Source organism: Panthera uncia, chromosome E1 (genome assembly GCF_023721935.1).
Source record: "Panthera uncia isolate 11264 chromosome E1, Puncia_PCG_1.0, whole genome shotgun sequence".
In the NCBI taxonomy this organism is placed as follows: domain Eukaryota; kingdom Metazoa; phylum Chordata; class Mammalia; order Carnivora; family Felidae; genus Panthera; species Panthera uncia.
Window position 1 is genome coordinate 56404626 of NC_064814.1, and position 22190 is coordinate 56426815.

Consider the following 22190-nt stretch of genomic DNA (forward strand, 5'->3'; position numbering starts at 1 on the left):
GGGGGGGAGGCTTTCCTGCTAACCGCGCCGCGTCCTCTGGCCACCCCCGGACCTCACTGCGCGCACGCTCACTGTTGCCACCGTTTGGCGGCCTGTCACCCACGTGGCCAGGGGCTCCTGGAAGACGTACTGTCGTAGCAAGGTGTCTGTGTGGATGACCGCAGCGTCACGGCGAGCAGCCGCGGGGGCAGCCCCCCGGGGAGGTGGAAAGGGAGCCGGGGGGCCAGTCCTAGAAGCCAAAGAAGGAGTGTGGAGGGTGTTCCGCTGCGTCAGCGAGGCCCGAACCGCCCTCGGGAGGAGGAGCCTGGGGTCCAGCGCCGCGCCAGCCGCCCTGGCTTCCCAACCGGGGACACCGAGCGCTCTGCGCCCGCAGACGCGGCGGGGGTCGCCGGGCTAGGTCTGGGCCGGCGGCCCTCCCCAGGCGGGCCTCCTCTGGTGTCGAGCGGCGGGGCGGAGCGGGCGGGGACGCCGGCCACGCCAGCGAGCTCCTCGGCGCACGGCTCGCGGCCCCGCAGGAGAGCCGGCTTCCTTTGTGCGCACGCGCGCCGCCCGGGCCGGGAGGGGCGGGGCCTGGACGGGTCGAGGGGCGGGGTCGGGGCCCGGGCCCGCCTCCCCGAGCTCCTGCGAGCCGCCGAGCGCTGGGCACGCCAGCTCTTCTAGGGGCTTCAGGTGAGCGGGGGGGGGGAACTGGGGCGCAGGGGGCCCGGGAGGCCTCCCTCGAGGCCGGGCCGTCGCTCGGACCGCGGGTCCATCCTTCCGGCCGTCTGCCAGCCGCCGCCTCCGCGGAGAATGGGAGAACAAAGGGAGGGGGCGGTTCTGGGGCCCCCGAGGGAATCCAGGGTCCCAGGTACCCGCCCTGCCCGCTGACACTTTCGGTTTCTCCCTGAGTCAGAGGCGCCGCCCAAGAGACCCTGGGCCCGCGCCGCGCGCGGCCGCCTCTCCGCGTTTGCCTGTCCGTCTTTGTGTCTGTCTCTGTGTCTGTCTGGCTGTGTCCGAACTTGCCACCACCTCCAAAACTAAGCCTCCCGGACACTGACACCGGCGAACTCTCGCCCCTTTCCCATGGCAGGTAAGTGGGCGCGAGGCTGAGGGTCTCCGTTATCCCCCCACGGACTCGGGAGCTGGGCGTCGAGCACACCCTGCGGGAATGTGCTCCGACTGGCCGTGTGGGGCCCCTCCCTTCCTCCCGGGGAGCCGCCGCCCTGCTCCCCCGCCCCGTCGTCCTCAGTCTCTTCCCATCTCATCGCCCTGCAGCCTCGCGGCCCAAGGGGAGAGGGGATGTGGCCGCGGGTCCCCGTCTAATCTACTCCTGTCCCCCCACCAACAGGCTACTTGCCCCCCAAGGGCCACGCCCCTTCACCCCCTCCTCCCTACCCTGTGACGGCTGGGTACCCGGAGCCGGCGCTGCACCCCGGGCCCGGGCAGGCACCAGTGCCCCCCCACATGCCTGCCCCTGCGCCCGGCTTCTCTCTTTTCCCTTCGCCCGGCCCCGGGGCCCCAGGGCCTGCTGCCCCGTTCTTGCCACTGCCCGGGGTGCCTTCCGGCCTCGAATTCCTGGTGCAGGTGAGTGGGAGGGCGCGGGGTGGGGGGGCGGGGAGAGTGACGAGGAGGGGACCCTGGCGTCCAGACCAGCCAGCTGACATCGGGCGCGGACCTTCCTGCCTTTCCAGATTGATCAGATCTTGATTCACCAGAAGGCCGAGCGAGTGGAAAGTGAGTGGAAGGAGTAGGCTGGGCCTCGTGACGAGGGCAGAGACAGGGGGCTCTTGGGCAGGTGGCGGGGCCTGAGCCTCAGCGTGTCCCCCTTGGCAGCGCTCCTGGGCTGGGAGACATGTAACCGGTATGAACTGCGCTCGGGGGCCGGACAGCCCCTGGGGCAGGCGGCCGAAGAGAGCCACTGCTGCGCGCGCCTGTGCTGTGGCGCCCGCCGGCCCCTGCGTGTGCGCGTGGTGGACCCCAGTGATCGAGAGGTGCTGCGTCTGCTCCGCCCCCTGCACTGTGGCTGCAGCTGCTGCCCATGTGGCCTCCAGGAGGTGGGCTGGGTGGGGTGGGGCCAGGGACGGGGTTGGGTGGGGGGAGGGGCATGCCGGAATGGGGAGGACCGAGGATGGAACGTGGTCCGCTCGTGAAGAGGCCTGGGATGAAGCTTAGCTCGGGTGGGGGTGGCAGGCGGGATGGGAGATCTAGTGGGGAGCGGGGCGGGTGGTAGCCCCGGGAGCTGAGGGCTTGGGCCAGGGTGCCCTGGCTCAGCAGTGACCCTGCCTGCCCCTGGCTCCAGATGGAAGTACAGGCCCCTCCCGGCACCACCATTGGCCACGTGCTACAGACCTGGCATCCCTTCATCCCCAAGTTGTCCATCCAGGATGCCGATCGCCGGACCCTCCTGCGCGTGGTGGGGCCCTGCTGGACCTGTGGCTGTGGCACAGACACCAACTTTGAGGTACCAGGAAGAAGGGGAGATTCCTGGGAGCTTCATAAACCAAGATGGCAGCTTCTGTGAGGCACGATGGCCAACACTAAGGTCAAGACCCTGAGCTCACTGATCCAAGTCCACTGAGGCTCCTAGCACATCTCCAGTGTTCTCCATGCAGAAGGGGGTGGTCCGGTGGCCTTCTGAAAGCTCGGCAGGGAGGCTTTCCTCTGAAGGACCAACGCTGACTGTCACCTGCCGCCCCGTGTTGAGGGGGAAACAAGCTAAGGCCAGGCTTGGTTTGGGACACAGGATGACCACTGGGTCTGCTGCAGGCTAGCTGCTATGCGTGAGTGTGTGAGCCCGGGCCCTGGAGCCAGCACCAGTGTCACTTGTCAGCATCCTGCGGCTTGCCCCCCACCCCCACCCCCACGGGTGATCTATGTCCTCGTCATCAGAACCCAAGTGGTGACAGTGCCAGGGGTGAGGCCTGGGAAGCGCTTTCGTTTCTAGAAGACAGAGGCACCTCCCCGACACTGTGGTTCTTTAAGGGATAATCACCAGGGCAGATAAGGGAGAAATCACAGGGAGAAGCCCGTAGACTTTCCAAGGCTTCCGATGAGGTGTCCTACCTAAGCCTGCTTTTACAAATCGAGTCACCTTGGGAGCTGGGTGGAGGCTCAGTGATAGAAAGATGACTGGGTGACCTCTGCATGGGAACGTGTAGCCCGTGGGGCCCTGGGAGACCCAGGCTCCCTTTTCCGTAGTTATGAGCAGCCCTTCTTTGGGGTTGCACTGGGGATGGCAGGGCTGGCTGGGAGAGGCCCTGCCCAGCCGGAGACTGGTCTGCAGGAAGTGCCCCAGAGCTGTCAGTGGGGGAAGGGGACCGGGAGGGCACAGAAGGCAATCACTTCAGTTCTAGCCCCTGAAAATAAGCATAGGAAACGATCAGGAAATCGCAGTGAATTACCTCCTCCGTCACCAGGGCCTGTTGTTCTTGGGCCCGGAGAGGCCAGTGGAAATCCTGGTCCTCAGAGGCCACTTACTGCTGCCCCTCCCCCACCAGACGGGCTTGGATCCCCTCTGGATGAAGCTTGGACAGGGCCCTCGCTACTTTGCGGGGTAAAGGCACCTCTTAGGGCAGGCACAGCCTTCTAGGCGCCTGGCTGGCTGGTCGAGTGCAGCCCCCCTAGCCCTCTTGGACCAGGCCACTCAACAGCTACGGGCGCCAGGTACTTTGGTGACCAAAACAAACCTGGGAAGCAGCCCTACACGGAGACGAGTACTCGGTGCTTCCGTCCCTGCCGCTGCTTATGTTCGGTTTTCGCGTATGGCCTTTCAGGAGCAACAGACGTGAGTCTGAACTCAGATTTGCACTATACACACGCAGTGTGACCGAGGGTGACCTGGTTTCCCCGGATGCCACCGGGAAACCCGCCGGAAGGACTCGCTAAGGACAGAGTCGGCGCCGCTCATACGCGGCGACGGTGGGAGGGGGGCCTGGCGGCAGGGGAGGTCAGCCGCGTCCCCCCCCAGTTGGCTCCTGCCTTCCCGACAGGTGAAGACTCCGGATGAATCACGCAGCGTGGGCCGGATCAGCAAGCAGTGGGGGGGGCTGCTCCAAGAAGCCCTCACCGATGCGGATGACTTCGGCCTGCAGTTCCCGCTGGATCTGGATGTGAGGGTGAAGGCGGTGCTACTGGGAGCCACGTTCCTCATTGTGAGTCGGCTGCCCCGCCTCCCCTCCCACCACCCCGCTCTCCATCAGGGCTCTGTGCGCATCTTGGCCTCCTGCTAGATTAGAGACACGCTCTATGGGGGCGGGGGGCGGGGGGCGGGTGCAGGTTCCGGACCTGGGTTGTGAGAGCTGAGCCGGGCCGGCCCCGCCAGCCCCGTTGACCGTGCCCTCCCGTCAGGACTACATGTTCTTCGAGAAGCGAGGAGGCGCTGGGCCCTCTGCCGTCACCAGTTAGAGGCCACCGCAGGGCGAGGGGACCATCACCTCAACCAGAATCCAGGATGGCCACCTGTCAGAGGCGGCCGCTTTCCGCGACGTTTGCCGCAGGGGACAGACGGGGATGCCCGAGAGTCTAGGGGCCACGGCGCCCTACCCCTGCCCCGGTCCCCTGGCCTCCTTTGCCTTGGCCCCTGGGGAAGGGTATGTAGGAGAACCCTTCTCCCTCGCACCGCTGTCTCTCCGAGCCCTTGGCACACAGGCATGTCAGCTTTCTCCTCCCTTCCCCTGGCCCCCTTCCGGGGCCTGTGCTCCAGATCCGGCCTTGGGAATCCAGGGCCCTCGGGCTTTCTGGCAGGAGCTGGGGTGGGCAAGGGTTTGCAGCACCAAAGATGGCAGGCGTGACCGCTCTCGCCCCGCATCAGCTTGGCCAGTCGGTTCAACCTCAGACCGTGGTGCTCTGAGGGGATCCCCGCCTCCCCCAGGCCCCGCCCACAGCCGGTGCTTCGCGCAGCTTCCTCCGGAGCCTTAAGCACCCCATCCTGCCCTTTGCCTTAGGAAGGAGGCTGTATCTTTGTATGTCCTATTCATATAAACTTTGTAACTTTTTGGATTTCGGAAGATGTATGTGATGGGAGAGAGGAGAAGGGAGTTGGTATGGGAAGACACGACGGGCAATAGGACGGCCGGGCTGGGTGGGGGCCGGCCCGTTTCACGATCCGTGCTGCCAAGATCCAGCGTCTCTGAGTTCAAGAGGGCGACTTCATCGTCCATTATGGCCCCGGACCAAGCCAAGGCAGTCTGGGCCACGTAGCCCAAGTCAGCGGGATCGCTTCCGTCGTCCGAGATGACTGCTCCCACAGAGACCCGTGTGACAGCTGACGGCAGTTCGGGATGGCTGTTCCCGAGGCCCAGGATGGCCACTGGATCGCTCTCTGTAGCAAGTGGAAGCTTCCTGTGGGTGCGACGTGTGGCAGCTGTGTCCCTCCAAGTTCTCCTCGTGGTTGGCGATGTGGGAGGCAGAGCGGAGGAGATCCTTCTATGAACCAGCCGAGGGAGCGCGAGCCCTCAGAGGCCAAGGGGCAGGGCGGGAGGAGACGTTCAGCGGTGCCCGACCCCGGGCTCCTCCCGTACCTGGGTGATCTCCCCGGGTGGGAAGTTCTGCCCTGATGGGACCTGTCCGGGTTCTGCCTGGTCCCACGTGGCCAGGCCCTTGATCCAGGCTAGCATCCGCACCCAAGGGAGCGGAGCTCAGGGCCGGGCCAGGACGTAGCGGCTGGCGGCCGAGAGGTCCCACTGGTGATGCTCCAGGATGCGTCGGCAGTCGGCCCTGGACCGGCTGCTCAGATGGAAGAGCTGGTCCACCTGCGGAGGCAGGAGGCAGGAGGGAGGGCGGTGGCTGCCGCAGGGCAGGCGCGGGAGGGGTGGGAACCCGAGAGAAGGGTCTGGCTTTACCTTGAGATTCCGGATGGCAGAAACCACGTCTCCCCCGGTGGCCCTCAGCGCCGCCTGGCACTCCTGGTGGGTGACTCCGTGAACGCTCAGCTCCACCTACGGGGCACGAAGTCCGGCTTGGGCCACGGTCCCACCTGTAGCCCCTCGGGACGCTGGGACGCCTCAGGGAGTTCTCACCTCCATAACCCTCCTCTGCAACTCGGGGTCGGGCAAGAGGCCTCCGGAGGGAACGGTGGCTTTGCCGGCTCCAGGTTTTCCCGGGGGGTGGCTGGGGAGGGGTTCTCTTCTGGGCCACGGAGGCCGCTCCCTGGGGGGCTGGCTGGGCTGCGAAGGACTGGAGGCAAAGGGAGGGCAGGATGGCAGGCCAGGGGGTCCCCGGGTCACGGCTCTGGCATGGCGAAGTTCGGGGGGGCTGGAACCACCCCCTGTGGGGCGGGGGCCCAGGGACAGAACAGACTCCAGGCTCTTGGAAATGACTGCACAGTTGAGAAATAATCGACCTGAGAGGAGGCCCGGATGCTGGGCCCCGCCTTCTCCCCGTTGTGTCTGTGCCGTGCTCGTGGGGGGCCCTTGGTTAGGGGGACAGGAAGACAGGTGTGTGAAACAGACACCCCAGCTCAGGCAGCTGAGGCCCCAGAGAACAGAGAGGGCGGGTGCTGCAGGGGGAGACGCACAGCGCTAGAGAGGGCAGATGGGGGGCTGTCACGTCGCCGACACCAAGGTCAGGACTCAGAGCGGGGGCAGGATTGCGAGAAGCCGGGTCCCCGGCACCACACCCACCTCTCGCCCTCTGCAGGGGCACGTTCCTTCTCTGGCCCCGTGCCGGAGGCAAATCCCGAAGCTTGGCCTTCCCTCTGTCCCTGTTGGAGAGCAATCCGGTTCATTCTCCCCACCGGGCACATCAGTGTGCACCCCCCCACCGGAAACTCTGGGGGGGGCGCTCCCAGGCAGGCTGAGCCCCAGAGTGGAAGCCCCGGCTGGGAGGCAAGTCCAGCCTTCCCTCCAGCTGCCCCGCCCCCCCCAAAACCCTCTTCCCAAGCTTCCCTTCCAGAGGCATTGTTGGGCTTGTGTCCCCCACTCACCCATCTGTGCTTCCCTGGTGCAGCTCGCCCCGGGCAGGGGACACTCTGTGGACCGGACGGGTGGCTGGCGAGCCCCCCGAGTCTGCCAGTGTCACTGCTGAGGCTGGGAAGCTGCCCACTTTGAATGTGCGGCCATTCTGGCCCTTCCAGGTCGTGGAGTCCGGGCTGTGGGAAGAGGCACTGTTAGAGGGGACGGAGGGGGAGGGGGGGCTGGGCTCCGGCCCACATTCAGCTCGCAAGCTGTGTGCCTGCAGCGGCAGCTGCCTGGAAGAAGGGAGGCTCTTTTCTCCCTAACACAAAAGGGCTCTACGGGCTTGGTGGCTCCAGTGGGAGCCACGACTTTAGTGGCGCTCCCGGGGCCCAGCGGGGAAGGGAGGAGGCAGAGGGTCAGGGTTCAGGGAGCTGGGCGGGGGGGGGGGGGGGGGGGGGGGGGGGGGGCAGCAGATTGGGACCAGGGTCAGGCAGGTCGGGTGGGAGTCCTCCTCCTTGGGGACGTTCGGGAGGCCCGAGGCTGTCACCTGCCCTCGATGATGGTGATGGGGTCACCAGTCTCCATCCTTAGGGCGCCTGGCTCTGTGACCTCCCTCACACAATGTGCCTCAGGAGGCCACGCCTGCAGAGACAGGAAGAAAGGGTGGCAGGGCTTGTGGCCTGAGTCAGAAGGGCAAGATCACGTGAGCAGGAGAGCGAAGGAGACTCCTGTTTACGTACCCACCCATCAAACCCATACCAGGTATGTTCTCTGTCCCGGGCCCAGGGGGACTGTCCCTATCCCCCAGTAGGGGGTGGCAGATCTGGGTTCCACACCAAGCCGGACGTACCCCAGGGGCCAGGAAGCAGCAAAGGGGGGGGGGCTGTCTCTGCCCAGGAGAACCAAGGGAGGGTCCTCCCACGCACTGCTTTTACTCCACGCACCGCTCTGCCTCCCAGCGTCTCTGGAAATATTTTCCTTTTCTTCCCAGCCCCGCTGCCTTGACCCTGACCGCAGACATCCTTTCATTTCTGCTTCATGACCCCTGTCAGCCACCTGCTCTTCCCTTGTTCAGTCTCCTTCCTCTCATCCCTCCTTGCTCCAAGCCAGAGTGAGAGAACATGCAAAGTGACTGGGAACTCCCCTGCTCAAAATCCCTCCATGGCTCCCAGGTGCCTTCAGGGTAAAGACAGAGTCTTCAACAACGCAGTTTACCGATTTAGGGGACGCCGCTCTTGGGTTGATTGACTGCTTCAAATCCCAACTCCTCCACTTAAACTGTCACTGCCTTAACTGCCTTAAGTGCCCCCATCTGTAAACTCCAGATAATAATGGCCTTACGGGGTTGTTGTGAGGATGAAGCGGGCCAACGTGCAAGAAGGAGACTTGTGAAGCACTTAGCCCGGTATCTCCCAGGGCCCAGGGCCCAGGGCTGGCCCTGGTTACGTATCATTCCTCACATAGCCGTCCACGGGGCACCTGAGATGCTGGGGCCGCCTTAGCTGTATTTCCCAGTCGCACGCAGACCTTTCTTCCCTCTGCCTGTCAAACCTACTGCTCTCTGTTCTGTGCTCCGTCCCCCAGCCCTCAGCTGTCTCCCCAGGGCTCCGGGCCCCGCTGCAGGTAGACACTGAATCCGGGTTATCCAGAGCCGGTCCCCGACCCCAGCCCAGGAGTATCTGTCACTCCTGTGTGCGGAGCTCTGGGAGAAACCAGAGACTGGGTGCATCTGGGGAGGTGGGGGCTCCCACCTCTTGGAGCAGCCCCTCCAGGTGGGGAAAGCTGGGCCGGTCGGCCGGGTGGGGGGCCCAGCAGCGCAAGGCGAGGGCGTAGAGAGCCCTGGGGCAGAGGGGAGGCCGAGGCAGCCGGGCTCGGTCCTTCTCCAGCCGCTGCAGGATGAGGTACGGCGGGACGCCGGCCCAGGGCTCCTCGCCCCCAGAGAACATCTCCCACAGCGTCACCCCAAACATCCACACGTCAGACGCAGAAGAGAAGGCCCCGTGGCGCAGGCTCTCTGGGGCGCACCTGTGGAAATGCAGCTGAACGGGCCGCACGGGTCCCTCCCGGAGGAGCTGGGTGATCTTCTCGAGGACTTCCGGGGGCCCTCCCAGAATCCTCGTCCCAGCCTCCCCCGGAGGGAGCCGTCCACACCGCCCCCGCCCTCTAGAGCCCTCTAGTGCCCGGGGATCCCGGCTCCGCGCCCTCACCAGGCATAGGGGATGGGGCGGGGTCCGCCCATGACGTAGCGGCCCCGGGCGCCGCGCAGCGGCCGCACCAGCCCGAAGTCGGCCACCTTGATCGTGCGCGGGGAGGCCAGCAGCAGGTTGCGCGTGGCGAGGTCTCGGTGCACCAGCCCCCGGGCCCCCAGATACGCCATGGCCCCCGCCAGCTGCCGCAGGAAGAGGCAGAGCAGGGCCACGGGCAGCGGGGGCGTGGGGGCCGGGGCGGCCAGGCGCGCGTGCAGGGAGCCCAGTGGCGCCAGCTCCATCACCTGCGGGAGCACGGCGCCGCGTGAGCAGAGGTCCCGCCCCAGGGGACCCAGCCGCCCACCTGCCCTGGGAGCCGCTGTCCGGGTCTGCTCACCATCTGCAGAGGCTGGCCCAGGACGAGGCCGTGCAGACGCAGCACGTGTGGGTGCTCCAGGTTCATCATGATGGACACCTCTCGAAGGAAGTCCCCCAGCTCGGTGCCCACGGGGCCTTCAGGACCCACGCGGAGGGACTTGACAGCCACTGGGACCTGGGAGGAGTGGGGGGCGGGGGTGGGAAGGACGCTTAGGGAACAGCTACGGTGGGGGCCAGAGCACAGAGGGCACGGCGGAAGAGTCGGGCGGCCGGCCCCAGCACCCAGAATGCACTGGGTTCCCCGGGTACTCACACTCTGACCGCTGGGCAGTGTCCATAACCCTCGGTGCACCACTCCAAAGCAGCCAGAGCCCAGCAGCTCCCCTCTGCACACAGCACCATCCGGGATCAGACACTTGAGTCCCCCCTCGGGCTCAGGGAGGGACAACAGGGGGCTGTCTGAAGGGGGGGTGGTCTCCTTCTGCTCAGGTACAAAGCCCCCAAGGATCTGAAGCAGGGGTGGGAAATTAAGTGGGTGCCCTCCTCCCTGACACTCAACCCACCCCATTCCCGGGCCTAAGCTGGCCCTTTAAGTCCACGGCCCCCACCGGGAAATGCACACCTTGTAGACCCAGTTCTTAGACTTAAACCCGGAACGGTGTCTCTTCAGGGCTTCGGCCAGTCTGCGCTGGGCTGGGGAAGGTCAGAATCAGAGGACTTGGTGGTACGTGGGGGTGGGGGTGGAGGTTGCAGAAGGATTTACAGGCAAAGAAGAGGGCTGGTGTGTCGGGAGGGGTGGGGGGCAGAGGGGGGTTCGAAACTACGAGGCTGGGGACCAAGAGAGCAGGACCTCTGCGCAGGGGCCCCTTACCGGGCCGGCCCATGCCGATGCCGTCCAGGTCCTCAGGCTTTACAAAGTCGAAATGCTCCGGCCGAGTAACATTAAGTTCCTCGAGGATGGGTCGGTAGAACTGGGCCAGCTGGATGTCCCGGAGCAGGCGCAGCAGCCACAGCGAGCTGGCCTCAGGGAGCATGTCTGGAGAAGGAACCCCTCAGGATGATGCAGTCACCTCCAGACACATAGCCCAAGGAAGGCACCTGAGACCGAGACCCCGGAAACACGCTCGCCAGCCGCCTCCACCCTCCACCCATCAGAAACGCTCCGGGGGGGGGGGCCGAGGGAGGGACACACCCGCAGCAGCCAGGAATCCCGCCGCTCCCACAAACCCCAGGGAGAGCGCCCCCCATGCCTGAGATCCACTACCCTACCCCCCTCAGCAGTGAGAAACCCGCCCTCCTCACACCTGAGAGCTGAGCACCCTGGAGACTCCAGGCACGTTCCTCTGCTCACTCCTGAGCTGTGAAGGCACGCAGCCTGTGTATGCTCAGTGCACCCAGACCAGACGCCCAGGGACCAGGGACCTACCAGACATGCCCAGATATGCTAACCACACACACACACACACACACAGGTACAATGCCTCCCACGCTCAAAACACTGTCACACGCACAGAGATCTACAACATGCTGCAGAGGGTGTCTGAGCCACCCAGGTAGGTGGCCTCGCGGATCTGAGACACTTCGGGACGCTGCCATGAAACGCAGCTCATACTGCCACATACCCTCCCTCCTGTGCCTACTTGTGACCCGGCAGCTCACCGCCTGGGAGATACGGCCGTCCACGTGTCCGAGACGTGAAGGTCCCCGTAAAGCCACAACCCACGGGGACGCCAGGGCACGCTGGGCGCGCAGGCCTGAATCATTCGGGCATCCCTCCCCTCCGCCCACAGAAGCCCAGGGTCACTGCCTTTCCTACACCGGAGGCGGCAACGCTTGAAATCGCGCTGGGCGTCTGTGATTGGCGGTCAGGTGCAGGCCCGCTGAGCTCGGGCGCTGCCTTCAGAGGCAGGTGCTGCCAGGTGCACAGTCCCTTCCACACCCACCTGAGCTCAGCTCCAGGTAGCGCCCGGCCCGCACCCCTGAGTCACTCAAGCCACCTTGAGCGTCACCAACCCAACTCCACCAATCTTTGCTCGCTAAGGCCCGGTGCTCCGGGCGCCCGCTGCCTGCACAGCGCTCTCCCTGACACACGCCGGGACCTCTCCGTCCCCCCACGCGAGGGAGACCTGGAGGAAGGGTTGAACGAGGAACTGGGCGCGAGGAGGGGCGGGGGGGGGGGAGAGGCCACGACACTGAGAGGCCCGGGACCACCTGCCAGGTGAGAGGGAGAAAGCACGGGAAGGGGGACCGGGGGAAACGCGGCCGCGGTGGGGGAAAGGAGAGGGGGAGGAGGGAAGGCGAACAGGGCACCCGCGGACGCACCCCAAGTGACGGCGGCTCCGCCAGCCCCTGCGCGGGGCGTCCCGGCTCCTCCGGACCCTCACCTGGAGAAAGCGGAAACGGCGGCTGCGGAGCCGCCCAGGCCGCCAGCGCTAAATCCCGGGGAGGGCGGGGCCGAGGCGGCGGGGCGGGGCCTGTGGGGCGGGGCCTGGGACCGAGGGGGCGGGGCCTGGCGCGGGTCCCGGCCAGCCCACGCCACGCCCGGGTCCCCGGGCCCGACTCCTGGAGCCCCGCGACCGCGGGCTGGGGGCCCCTCCTCGGCCAGGCCAGACCCCGAGAAGCCCTTCTCCGTCCTTTCCCTCTCCCCTGCTGCACACCCTCTTTCCAGCCCCTTTCAAAGAACCTTTCGCCCCTCCCAGACTTCGTCCTCGGTGTCCTGTCCCCCATGCTCCCCTCTCCCCAGATCACCTCTCTCAGCCAGAGCCCCCCCTTCGAAGGAATCAGCCTCAGATGGAGATAACGGGCCCGGGCTCTGGGAGTATAAGGCTAAACAGGACAAAGTCCCCGGGTCCCAGCAGGGGAGAGAGCTTCCTAGCCCCCACGTGGAGAAAGGCAAGGTGCACAGGTGCCTTGAAATGGAGCCAGGGCGGGGGCGCCTGGGGGGCGGCGGGGGGCGGGGGGGGGGGCTCAGTCCGTTAAGCATCCGACTTTGGCTTAGGTCATGATCACGGTTTGCGGGTTCATGGATTCATGGGTTCCAGCCCCGCGTCAGGCTCTGTGCTGACCGCTCAGAGCCTGGAGCCTGCTTCGGATTCTGTGTCTCCCTCTCTCCCTGTCCCTCCCCCAGTTGTGCGCGCGCTCTCTCTCTCTCTCTCTCTCTCTCTCTCTCAAAAATAAATCAACATTAAAAGTTTTTTTAAAAAACAAATGGAGCCAGGCCAGAGAGGTGTTGATGGTGCAGGAAGTCAACCCCCAGCCTAGACAGAGTCTAAAATTGGAGGGATTGTCCGTTTCCCAGCTCTGAACCTGGGTCCAGTGTGCTGCCCCTGAAAGGGACCTTTTGGGGAGCATGTGGAAGGTCTTGTGTGGGTGCAGGGTGGGGAGAAGTTGGGAGTGGGCTCCTAAGCCCCATCCCATGGGACACCCCTCCCCATCACTGGCATTTAAGTGGCCTCATTCTGGCATAACCCTCCTTCCCCCCACGTAGCCTCTGCGCGCTGCTACCTGGACTGTGGCCACAGGAGAAAGTCTAGGACTTTGAAGAAGGGTCTGAAGAGGACCAGCCCTCTCCCTTTCCTCCAGGGGTCCAGGGAGGAAGTCACCAGGTCTTCGGAAGGATGTGGGAGCTGCCCCGAGAGTCCCGTGGAGGAAAAAAACCTACCCCATCTCGGTAAACACACAGGGTATTGTGGCACCGATGAGAAATTTTTCCCAGTTCACAGACCTACCTGTTTGATGTTTTTGCCAATTCTCGTGCCCTCCAGCCAGGCCAGCTCATCACGCTGTAATTGCTTCCTCCACGTCTGTTGTTCCTGATGTGCCGTGGGCTCCGCGTGGTAGGGGCCGGGGGCTGTCTTGTTCACCCTAGCGTTCTTAGCACCTGGGACAGTGTGGGCTTATAACAGGTGCATATTGTTGGGGAAGACGTCTGCTCAGTCACCTGGTCATTCCTTTGCGGGTGATCTGCCTTCTTCTCCCTGCTTTCGAGATACCATTGGTGGGGCACCTGGGTGTCTCAGGGAGTTAAGCGTCCGACTCTTGGTTTGGGCTCCGGTCATGATCTCACAGCTCGTGAGTTCGAGCCCCACGTCAGGCTCCACACTGTGCAGAGCCTGCTTGGGGATTCTCTCTCTCTCTCCCTCTCTCTGCCCCTACCCTGCTTGTGCTCGCTCGCTCTCTCTCTCTCTCTCGAAATAAATAAACTTTTTTTTAAAAAGTGTCAACATTTCTAAAAAAAAAAAAAAAAAGAAAAGAAAAAAAAGAGCTATCGTTGGTATTCGTTGGTATTTTGTAGTTCTTTACAAAGTATCCAGGAAGAGATTCTTTTTTAATTTATTCTCTTAGTATTTTGTATTTCCTGTATCTGTGAATTCATACCTTTCATCAGTTTGGAGAAATTCTCAGCTAGTATCTCCTCAAATATTCTTTTTCGTCCATTCTTTGGTCCTTTGGGGACTATGGCTAGAAGTATGCTAGACCCTTTAGGGGCGCCTGGGTGACTCTCGGGTAAGCGGCCACCTCTTGATTTCGGTTCAGGTCATGATCTCATAGTTCGTGAGTTCAAGCCCCATGCTGGGCTCCGTGCTGACAGCATGGAGTCTGCTTGGGATTCTCTCTCTCCCTCTCTCTCTCTCTCTCTCTCTCTGCCCCTCCTCCACTCGCTCTCTGTCTCTCTCTCTCTCAAAATAAATTTTTAAAAAAAGTATGCTAGACCTTTTCGACCCGTCCTCCATGTAATCTGCCTCCCTTCTGTATCTTTCAATCTTTGTGTCACTGTGTTGCCATCTAGATAATCTCCTTGGGTCCATCTTCCAGCTCATTGTTCTCTCTTTGCTTACATCTGATGTGCTCTTTAATCCGGACACGGAGGGTCTTTCGTTATTGTTATATTCGTGCGAACGTTACCGTACTTTGTATACTGACAGTCCTTTATTGAGGTATAACTCACATTCAGTAACATGCCCAGATTTAACCACGTGGCGCAATGCACGTCAGCCAATGTACAAAAAGACTCGGAACATTCCAACGATCCCAGAAACTTGCCTCGTGCCCGTTTTTTGTCAATTGCACTTCCCAGAGGCAACTACCATTCTGATTTCTAATAGAGCGAAGATCACTGTTGCTTGCTCCCAACCTTCTTATCAACGGAGTCACACACTGTTTATAATTGCACTTGGCTTCTTTGACTCAACGCGCTTTTGAGATTCGTCTTGATGTCGCCCAAGTTCTTGGTGGGAAACACGTGGCTCCGTGAGCTTCTTCGAGGAAGAGCGTGTAACGCCTGAGTTTTCTCTGAGTCCAGTGCCTTGGGGTCCTCTGGGAGTTGAACGTGTGCGTGAAGCGCGCTTGGGGGTATATGAAGGCAGGTGCAGCCAGAGAGGTTGGTGGAAGCCAGACCGGGCGTCAGTTCACCCCCCTCAGCAAGCTTGCACCATGCCAGGTTTTGGGGACCCGAGTGGACAAGCAGCCACGACCATGGCCCTGGTTGGATTTCCGCAACGCTTTGGAGAACATGGTCAGGAGCTTGGGCCTCGCCTGAGGGCCCTGATGACCACTGAAAGGTTTGAACAGAGGAGTGACAGAACCAGCCTAGCGCAGGAAGGGGCTGGGCAAAGGTGAGGGAGAAGGAGCAGGGAGTTCAGGGAAGGGGCTCTTCCCACTGGTTCCGGAGACAGAGACTGGCCCTGCTTCGGCCTTGGCGACGGGATGGAGAGGCGGTGAAGAGAGGGGGCATTATTGACTGGACTCCGGGCCCAGGTCCTCTGCCCCAGCAGGAAACCAGACACAGAGGCTCAGCCCCACCTTCATCTTGGGCTTGGACAAAACCCAGGGAATCAGAGAGGCCTCTTTATTCCTCCCCTTGTCCCTATTCATCTCTTACTTTTGGAGTTAAGCTTCTGTCATCCCCACCTGTGTGGGGAAGCACTGTCCGACCACCCTCAGGGGCGCCCCTTCTAAGCCACGATGGGGGGTCCTGCTCACCCTTAAACCTGGAGGCCCAGATCTGGCATCACTCCCGCTTCGTCTGCTTTTCCCCAACCTCTGCCCTGCCCCGCGGGCTCTGTATCCGGGAAGGATGAGCACATTGGCACCACCGGCCAAGTCTTTCCCCACAGGCCAGGGAACCAGAAGGGGAAGCAGAGAGGCCTGCTGGGGTCCTCCCCATCTACGGCCTTGGGTTCGGGTCGGGGGTAGGGCCCATCGCTCTGCGGAAAACTCCCCTCTCCTTTGGGGAACCACGTTCGTTCCCCCTTAGCTCCCACTTTCCTGCCCTGATCTCTGAAGTCTCTGGGCTCTCCCCTTCCGCCTTACCCACGCCAACCTCTCAACGAGGGAAATCACCTCTCTTCAGAGCCTTTGTGTGGCTCTTCCCTCTGCTTGGAAGTCCTCCCACCCTTATCCCAATCTGGCTGAGCGCAGGAAGCCTGTCCCTCCCGGATCTGCTCCCTTCCCCCAAACCCCAAGATCCCTGCGCCTTCCCATCATCGCACTCGTTGTTCTTGTAGAATTTGCCGGTAACTTGTCTGTCTCCCTTGCTAGATTCCAAGCTCCAGGTAGAAAAGGACTTTACCTCGCCTGGGTCTTGCTGCGTCCCTCTTGCCCAGTCCTGTGCCTGGCTCGTACGATAAGCGCTCAGTAACCTTTGTTGAACAAGTGGGTGAGACAATGCCATCTGGGTAGGGTGAGGCCAAGGAGACTTTTTGACGCCAAGAGCTCCTTTGCTGGTAGTGATGGGGACAGGAGTGCCCAGACCTCACCGTAAGCATTCTCTGGTCAAGCCGTCCCTGCTTCCTCACTGTTTGGGCCCCCAAGTTTGGCTCTCCCTAGACCCTTGGGTGAAACCCTCCCGTCCCATCACCCCATCCCCAGGTCCCATCCTTCCCAGGCTGCATTTGTCTTGCTAGTTTTTGGAGTCACCAGCCCACCACCCTGTACGTGTCTGTCGGTTGGCTTTCCGGAGTGGAAGCGGTCCTGAATCCACCCTGTGCCTTCCGGGCCACAGAGGAGCCGAAGGTCTGTCTTCAGGGTCATGGTAGCTTAGACCCCACCTTGGGAGCCTGACCACCTGAGTTGGCATCCTGTGACTCTGTCACTTACCCCCCTGTGAATCTGAGCAAGTCACTTCCCATTTCTGGGCCTCTGTGCCCTCCTCTTCGAGCTGCATCTGTTAGCAGTACGTACCTTCGGTGTCATTGGAGAATTAGCTGTGTCTACACAGCTGGGTGGTCGCCAGCCGGTAGCCAAGTGGCTGCCGATGAAACTCCTTCCCGGCACCAGCACTGTTGAATACGGTGCCTTCCCACAGTGACGAGGGCTCCTCTGTGTCATCAGAGGGATGTCGCAGAAAGGATGGTGTGTGACTTCCGAGTGAGCTCGTACGAGACCGCGAGGATTCTGCCCCGCTCTCTTGGACCCCTCGCTCTGGGGGAACCGAGGCACCAGGTCATGAGGACGCTCAAGGAGCCCTGTGGAGGGGCTCCGCGAGTCAAAGGACCGAGGCCTCTTGCCAACAAGCCAACGCCAACCTGCCAGGCACGTGAGTGAGACATCTTGAGAGATGATCCTCCGGCCCCGGTCAAACCCTAGACTTCCGCAACCCTGATGGACGTCTTGAAGCACCCTCATGGGAAACCATGAGCCAGAACCACCCGGGGAAGCTTCTCCCGAATTTCTGACCCACAGAAACTATGAGATGATGTTTATTGCCTTAGACAATTAACCTTTGGCATCATTTGTTACACAGCTTTAGCTAACTGGCTGTGTCTGACACATCGTCTCCATACATTAGCCACCATTAACATTGACTTTGCAGGTAGGGGGGCGCCCAGGTGGCTCAAGAGTTAAGCAGCCGACTCTTGGTTTCCACTCGGGTCATGAACTCACAGTTCATGAGTTCAAGCCCTGCATCGGGCTCCGCACTGGTAGGAAGACTAAGGCTGAAGCTGGTGAGTGATGTTTCTCCTGCACGTAGCTAGACGGTGACACAGCCAGTTGTGTCGTGAGGCCCTTAGGTGCCCAGTCCCAGGCTCCTTTCTTCTGTCCCCACTGTCCTCGACTGCTGAGTAGTGATATCTAGTGGCCTAAACCAACCACTTGATCACGCTCCTGGGCTCTGAGAGTCTGGAACTCCAAGAGGACAAGGTGGGGACAAGTTCTCTGCCCTACTGGGTCTGGGGCCATCGTTGGAAAAACGCGAAGTCTGCAGGTGGCCTGACAGCTGGGGGCTGTATTATCGCTCCCGTGGTAGCAGAAGATATTGCTTTTGACTGAAACCCGCCCCCCCGTCCGCCGCAGGGTGGACTCTCCCTGTAGCCTGCACATCGTCACAGCATGGTCACTGGGTTTCAGAGTGAATGTCCTCAGAGGCAGAGGGCGGAAGTTGCCAGTTTCTCAAGGCCTTGGCCCAGGGAGTGGCCCAGTTCACTTTGCCTCATTCGGTTGGTCAACCCGTCGTAGAGCCCACGTTCAAGGGAAGGCTACAGAGACCCTACCTCTTGATGGAGGAGGCATGTCAAAGGCTTTAGGGTCCGTGGTTTAAAACTGCCAGAGCCCTCGTGGCCCCTCTTATTTTGTGAGGGGCTCAGAAGAACCAGCCTTGCCCTGGCAGGCCGTCGGCCTTCCCTGCACAGAAAACACCAGCCCCGCCGGCGTCCTGTGTCACAAGTTCATGAAAAACTCATGTGCGGGGGGGTGGGGGGGTGTCACCAAGGTTCAGAAGAGGAGGGATCAAGATGGCCAGAGATGCTTCCTGCTGTCACCGCGGGCCCGGTTCTGGGGAAGCAGAGACAAAACCTCAGGTAGCGGCTTTATAGGGTAGCGCATGGTCGAGAGGGAAGATTTTTAAGGAACCCCCCCCCCCGCCACCTGACGTTGGCGCCCCATGACAGATGTCTGGAGAAGGGACATTCTACTCTGCCTCAGGAGCTCCGAGAAGGCTTCTCAGAAGAGGTGATGTCGGAGCCAAAGGAGAAGGGCATCCCGGGTACAGGAACAAGCCTGGGCAGAGGCAAGGAGCCATGAGAAAACAAAGTGTTTGGGCAAGTGATTCAGCGGGACTGCGGGGCGGGCAGAGCTGAGATAAAGCTCCGGGGACACATGGGGGCCAGATTCCAAAAAGGATTACGAAGGTGGACGGCTTACTGATGAGAAGCAGGCATGCGGCGGGGAGAGGAGGGGGATGTCCCTTCCTCCTGGCACCGCCATTAGCCCAGAGGGAGATCACGAGGAGGAGGCGGGGTCGAGGAGGAAGGTGGGTTTGGACTCGTGGACTCCGACAGGCTTGTGGGGCGTTCGGGTGGAGATTCCACTTAGAGCCAAGATCGGTGAGCTCTGGCACGAGGACCAAGTAAGACGTGGGGAGCTGCTGATGGAGAGTCTTGAAAGTCAGGGTCAAGGGCCAGGCCTACTGTATTCCACAGGCAAGAAGGGCTAGGGAAGGGCTGCTGCAGACCAGAGGGGGCCGTGGTGCCCGGGCGGTGGGCAGTCGTGGCTTCTCACCCCAGGCTGGGCAGTGACGCTGCCTGGCGCCCGACGCGTACTCGCTAAGCGTCCGTCAGGTGAATGGACGTGACTTGTTGTATGATCTTGGGCAGGTTGTAAGAACTTGGCATATGATCTTCGGGTCTTTTTCCTTGCTTCCTTCCTTCCTCCTTCCTTCGTCCTTCCTTCCTTCTTTCCTTCCTTCATCCTTCCTTCCTTCCCCCTTCCTTCCTTCCTCCTTCCTTCCTTTGTCCTTCCTTCCTTCCTTCTTCCTTCCTTCCTTCCCCCTTCCTTCCTTCCTCCCTCCTTCCTTCCTCCTTCCTTCCTCCCTCCTTCCTTCCTCCTTCCTTCCTTTGTCCTTCCTTCCTTCCTTCCTTCCTTCTTCTTTCCTTCCCTCCTTCCTTCCTCCCTCCTTCCGTCCTCCCTCCTTCTTTTCTTCCCTCCTTTTGGTATAAAATGAAAGGATTGGACGAGAATGTGTAAAATAATATCGAACGTACTTTCCTAGAAAGAGTAGGCACCCTCTCCATCCCCAGGACCCTTATGGACACCCCAAAAACAATGGTTCTAGCCCTGGCTGGTTGGAAGTTAGATTCACTGAGGCCCCCCTTCACACCACTAAATTCACAATCTCTGGACCTAAGGCCCAGGTGACTTCGATGTGCAGCCGGATGAGAACCTTTGCCCTGGAGCCTCTAGATACCCAGTGTGAAAACCACCGGGCTAGGTGTGTGTCAGGATCCCTTCCAGGCCCAGCCCCTCCGACGGAGACTTGGGGTTGGCGACAGGCCTCTCTTTATGTTTCCTCGTCCATCTACCCAACCCCAAGCTCCTGATAGCCAGCGGACTAAGCGCCAGGGTCTCTGAACCACACACGACGGAGGTGTCGGGCAGATCAACTCTGTGTCGCAGAGGACGCCCACGTTCATCATAAGGTGCCGGCGGTATCATAAGGTGCTCGTGTGTACCCACTAAATGTCAGTAGCACATCCCCCGATCGAAGCAATAGAAAATGTCTCCAGATGTTGCCGAACGTCTCTTGGGGTGTGACATCCACCCCCCACCCAGTTGAGAACTGTTGTGCTACACCCAGTCTCCCGTGCCCCCTCCGCCCAGTTGTAGACAGAGGCCAGGCCCGGGCGGAGGCCACTGAAAAGCAGGTTTACTTGATCTTGGCAGGAGGGAGGCCTCTGTGGGAGGCCAAGGCTTCACAATGTTAAATGGAGGGATAGCATGCCAGCAGGCTGACTGATGTGGTCGCCACTCTAAAGGGAGGGAGTTTTCCAGAACCCTCCTTCCCGGATTCCCAATCAGTCAGAGGAGGGCCAAGAGCAGCTTCTGGGGCAAACAGCCCCCGCTTTCCGAGAACAGGCAGAAGGGGGTGTGGGGGAGGCGGTGTGTGTGTGTGTGTGTGTGTGTGTAAGGGGTTCTTTCCTCCTATAGCCATTTTCCTGGAATCAGTGACTGCTTCTGGCTGATTAGTTGAGGGCCGGAGGGGAGGAACTTTCCAGCTGTGGGTGCCTGGGCCCCTGGAGGACATCTGCACTGGGATCACGGAGGCGGCTGGGTTTAGGGTCTGGAAGGCTGAGCCTTTGGGATTGGAAGTGAGGGGCTGGCGGGTCCCTTCCAAAGGACGTGGGGGCTGGGAGGCTGTCTTCACATGTCACTTTTTGCTTTGAAATGTCTGGACCTGAGGGGACACAGAGAATGGGGGGCCTGAGAGGGGCAGGGCAGGCAGCCGGGAGGAGAGGGCACAGGGACGGTGGTAGAAGGTGCTGGGGGGTCAAGGGTGGCGAGGCCACACCCGCCATCTGCCCACTCACTCCACCACGAGGCTCAGAACGCCCAGGAGCAGGACAGTTATGAACACAGAGAGGAGCAGAATCCTGGCTTCCCGAAGATCATGACTTCCTGCAGGGAACCCAGGAAGCAGTGAGTGATCCTGGGGACCTCGCTTGTCCTTGTGGCAGGGCGGGGCGGGGGGAGCCCGAGCTCAGAGATCTGAGCAGGGGTGAGGCGAGGGCGGGGAGCGGAACCTGGGAGGCAGCGCTTTAGAGGCCAGCAGTGCACGGCAAAGCTCTGGCAGGTGGAACAGTTGTACAGGACGGTGCTGCCCCCTGCAGGAGACAGCCGGGCCAGAGCTGGGGCGGGGGAGTCCCGGCTCCCACCTTCCAGAGTACCCCACTCCCTCCGGGACCACCGCCAGGCTCTCCTCGGGTCCCCCGTCCTCACCTACCCCTTCCCTTTTCTACTCACGGCAGGCGGGAGCACAGAAAGCTGAAACCAGAGACAAGGAGGGGTGGGGGGAGAGGAGACACTCAGCCACACACCCCTTCACCGGACAGCCCGGGTGTACCTGGTCCCTGCCCGCGTCAGTACCTTCCCTGGTGTATTCGGGAAACTTGACCTTTTGCAGCCATTGCCAATATAAAGGGAGTGAGGAGGGAGACCCTTTGATCTCTGGGGAGACAGAGGGCAGCTGTATTGCCCAGGGCCTCCCCAGGGCAGGCGCACCTCCCACGCTTCACCCAGCACCTCCCCGCTACACCTTCCCGTCGTCTCCACCTGCCTTGCACCCTTCCCTGCCTCCCCAGGCCCCTCCTCCCATCCCCCTCCCTGGTGCCCATCCAAGCCCCTAGGTCATGCCTTCGCCCTTGATCTCACCCATGACCCTCAGGACTCTGTGAGTCTTCTCTATGACTTTGTTCGTGGACACCTCATCTGTGGAGACAGGCAAGGACCTGTGACTCTTTCCTGACTTTCCCAGGGCTGGGGACTCAGGTGGTGGCCGAGGGGCTCAGCTGGGAAGCCACATGCTGCCGGGCCGGGCCCTGGATGTCTGATCCTACCTAAGGCAAAGGCCGGGAAGGTCCAGGAGGCCTCACAGGTCTCCCACCGAGCCTCCACCTGGTTGCAGAGTCGAGCCAGACGGCCCGACAGGTCACGGTCTGAGAGGTGACAGAGGACACAGGCCTGGGCGGTTGCCAGGAAGACCCCACCTAGTGCCAGCGTCCACATGAGGCCCGCTAGCGGGTGGCACAGGGAGGCTGGCCCCATGTAGGCTGGGAAGGCCTGGAATGCTTCGATCCTGGATCCAACCCTTTGCCCGGAGGTTCTAGACTGTTCCGGAACAGCCAGGGTTCGGGGTTCTAGAGCATTCTGGAACAGCACCACTGCTCCATCTCTGGCTAGGGCAAAGCAGGGGCCCAAGGAACTGGGGGCCAGAAGAAGACTGGGCAGAGAACGCAGGGCTTCTGCTGCAAAGGGGGCAGTG

General features: G+C 61.8%; 3 protein-coding genes across 9 annotated transcripts; 1 reads left to right on the plus strand and 2 right to left on the minus strand.

Annotated features, from left to right (window-relative positions):
* The first annotated feature begins 339 nt into the window (after positions 1–339).
* On the plus strand, positions 340–4977 carry PLSCR3 (phospholipid scramblase 3). 3 transcript variants are annotated; one of them, XM_049637073.1, is made up of 8 exons: positions 340–669; positions 889–1069; positions 1328–1563; positions 1671–1713; positions 1813–2033; positions 2279–2440; positions 3969–4130; positions 4327–4977. In XM_049637073.1, exons 2-8 carry the CDS (start codon positions 1063–1065, stop codon positions 4381–4383), a joined length of 888 nt encoding a protein of 295 aa, XP_049493030.1. In that variant the 5' UTR covers positions 340–669; positions 889–1062; the 3' UTR covers positions 4384–4977. The 3 variants fall into 3 exon arrangements, with proteins under 3 accessions (XP_049493030.1, XP_049493029.1, XP_049493028.1); XM_049637072.1 differs by having other exon boundaries at positions 893–1069; XM_049637071.1 differs by lacking the exon at positions 340–669 and having other exon boundaries at positions 681–1069.
* A 13-nt stretch (positions 4978–4990) lies between these two features.
* TNK1 (tyrosine kinase non receptor 1) lies at positions 4991–11850 on the minus strand. The gene is made up of 13 exons (XM_049637075.1): positions 11759–11850; positions 10308–10472; positions 10059–10129; positions 9750–9944; positions 9456–9611; positions 9080–9363; positions 8624–8897; positions 7420–7514; positions 6902–7066; positions 6600–6679; positions 5997–6295; positions 5820–5915; positions 4991–5729 (listed from the first exon to the last, which is right to left on the minus strand). Exons 2-13 carry the CDS (start codon positions 10468–10470, stop codon positions 5616–5618), a joined length of 1992 nt encoding a protein of 663 aa, XP_049493032.1. The 5' UTR covers positions 10471–10472; positions 11759–11850; the 3' UTR covers positions 4991–5615.
* Positions 11851–20062: 8212 nt separating this feature from the next.
* On the minus strand, positions 20063–22190 carry TMEM95 (transmembrane protein 95). Of its 5 annotated transcripts, XM_049637094.1 has the most exons (7): positions 21766–22190; positions 21581–21637; positions 21296–21376; positions 21173–21193; positions 20953–21033; positions 20740–20827; positions 20063–20606 (listed from the first exon to the last, which is right to left on the minus strand). In XM_049637094.1, the coding sequence occupies exons 1-7, from the start codon at positions 21971–21973 to the stop codon at positions 20573–20575; spliced, it is 570 nt and encodes a 189-aa protein (XP_049493051.1). In that variant the 5' UTR covers positions 21974–22190; the 3' UTR covers positions 20063–20572. The 5 variants fall into 5 exon arrangements, with proteins under 5 accessions (XP_049493051.1, XP_049493050.1, XP_049493049.1 ...); XM_049637093.1 differs by having other exon boundaries at positions 20740–21033; XM_049637092.1 differs by having other exon boundaries at positions 21173–21376.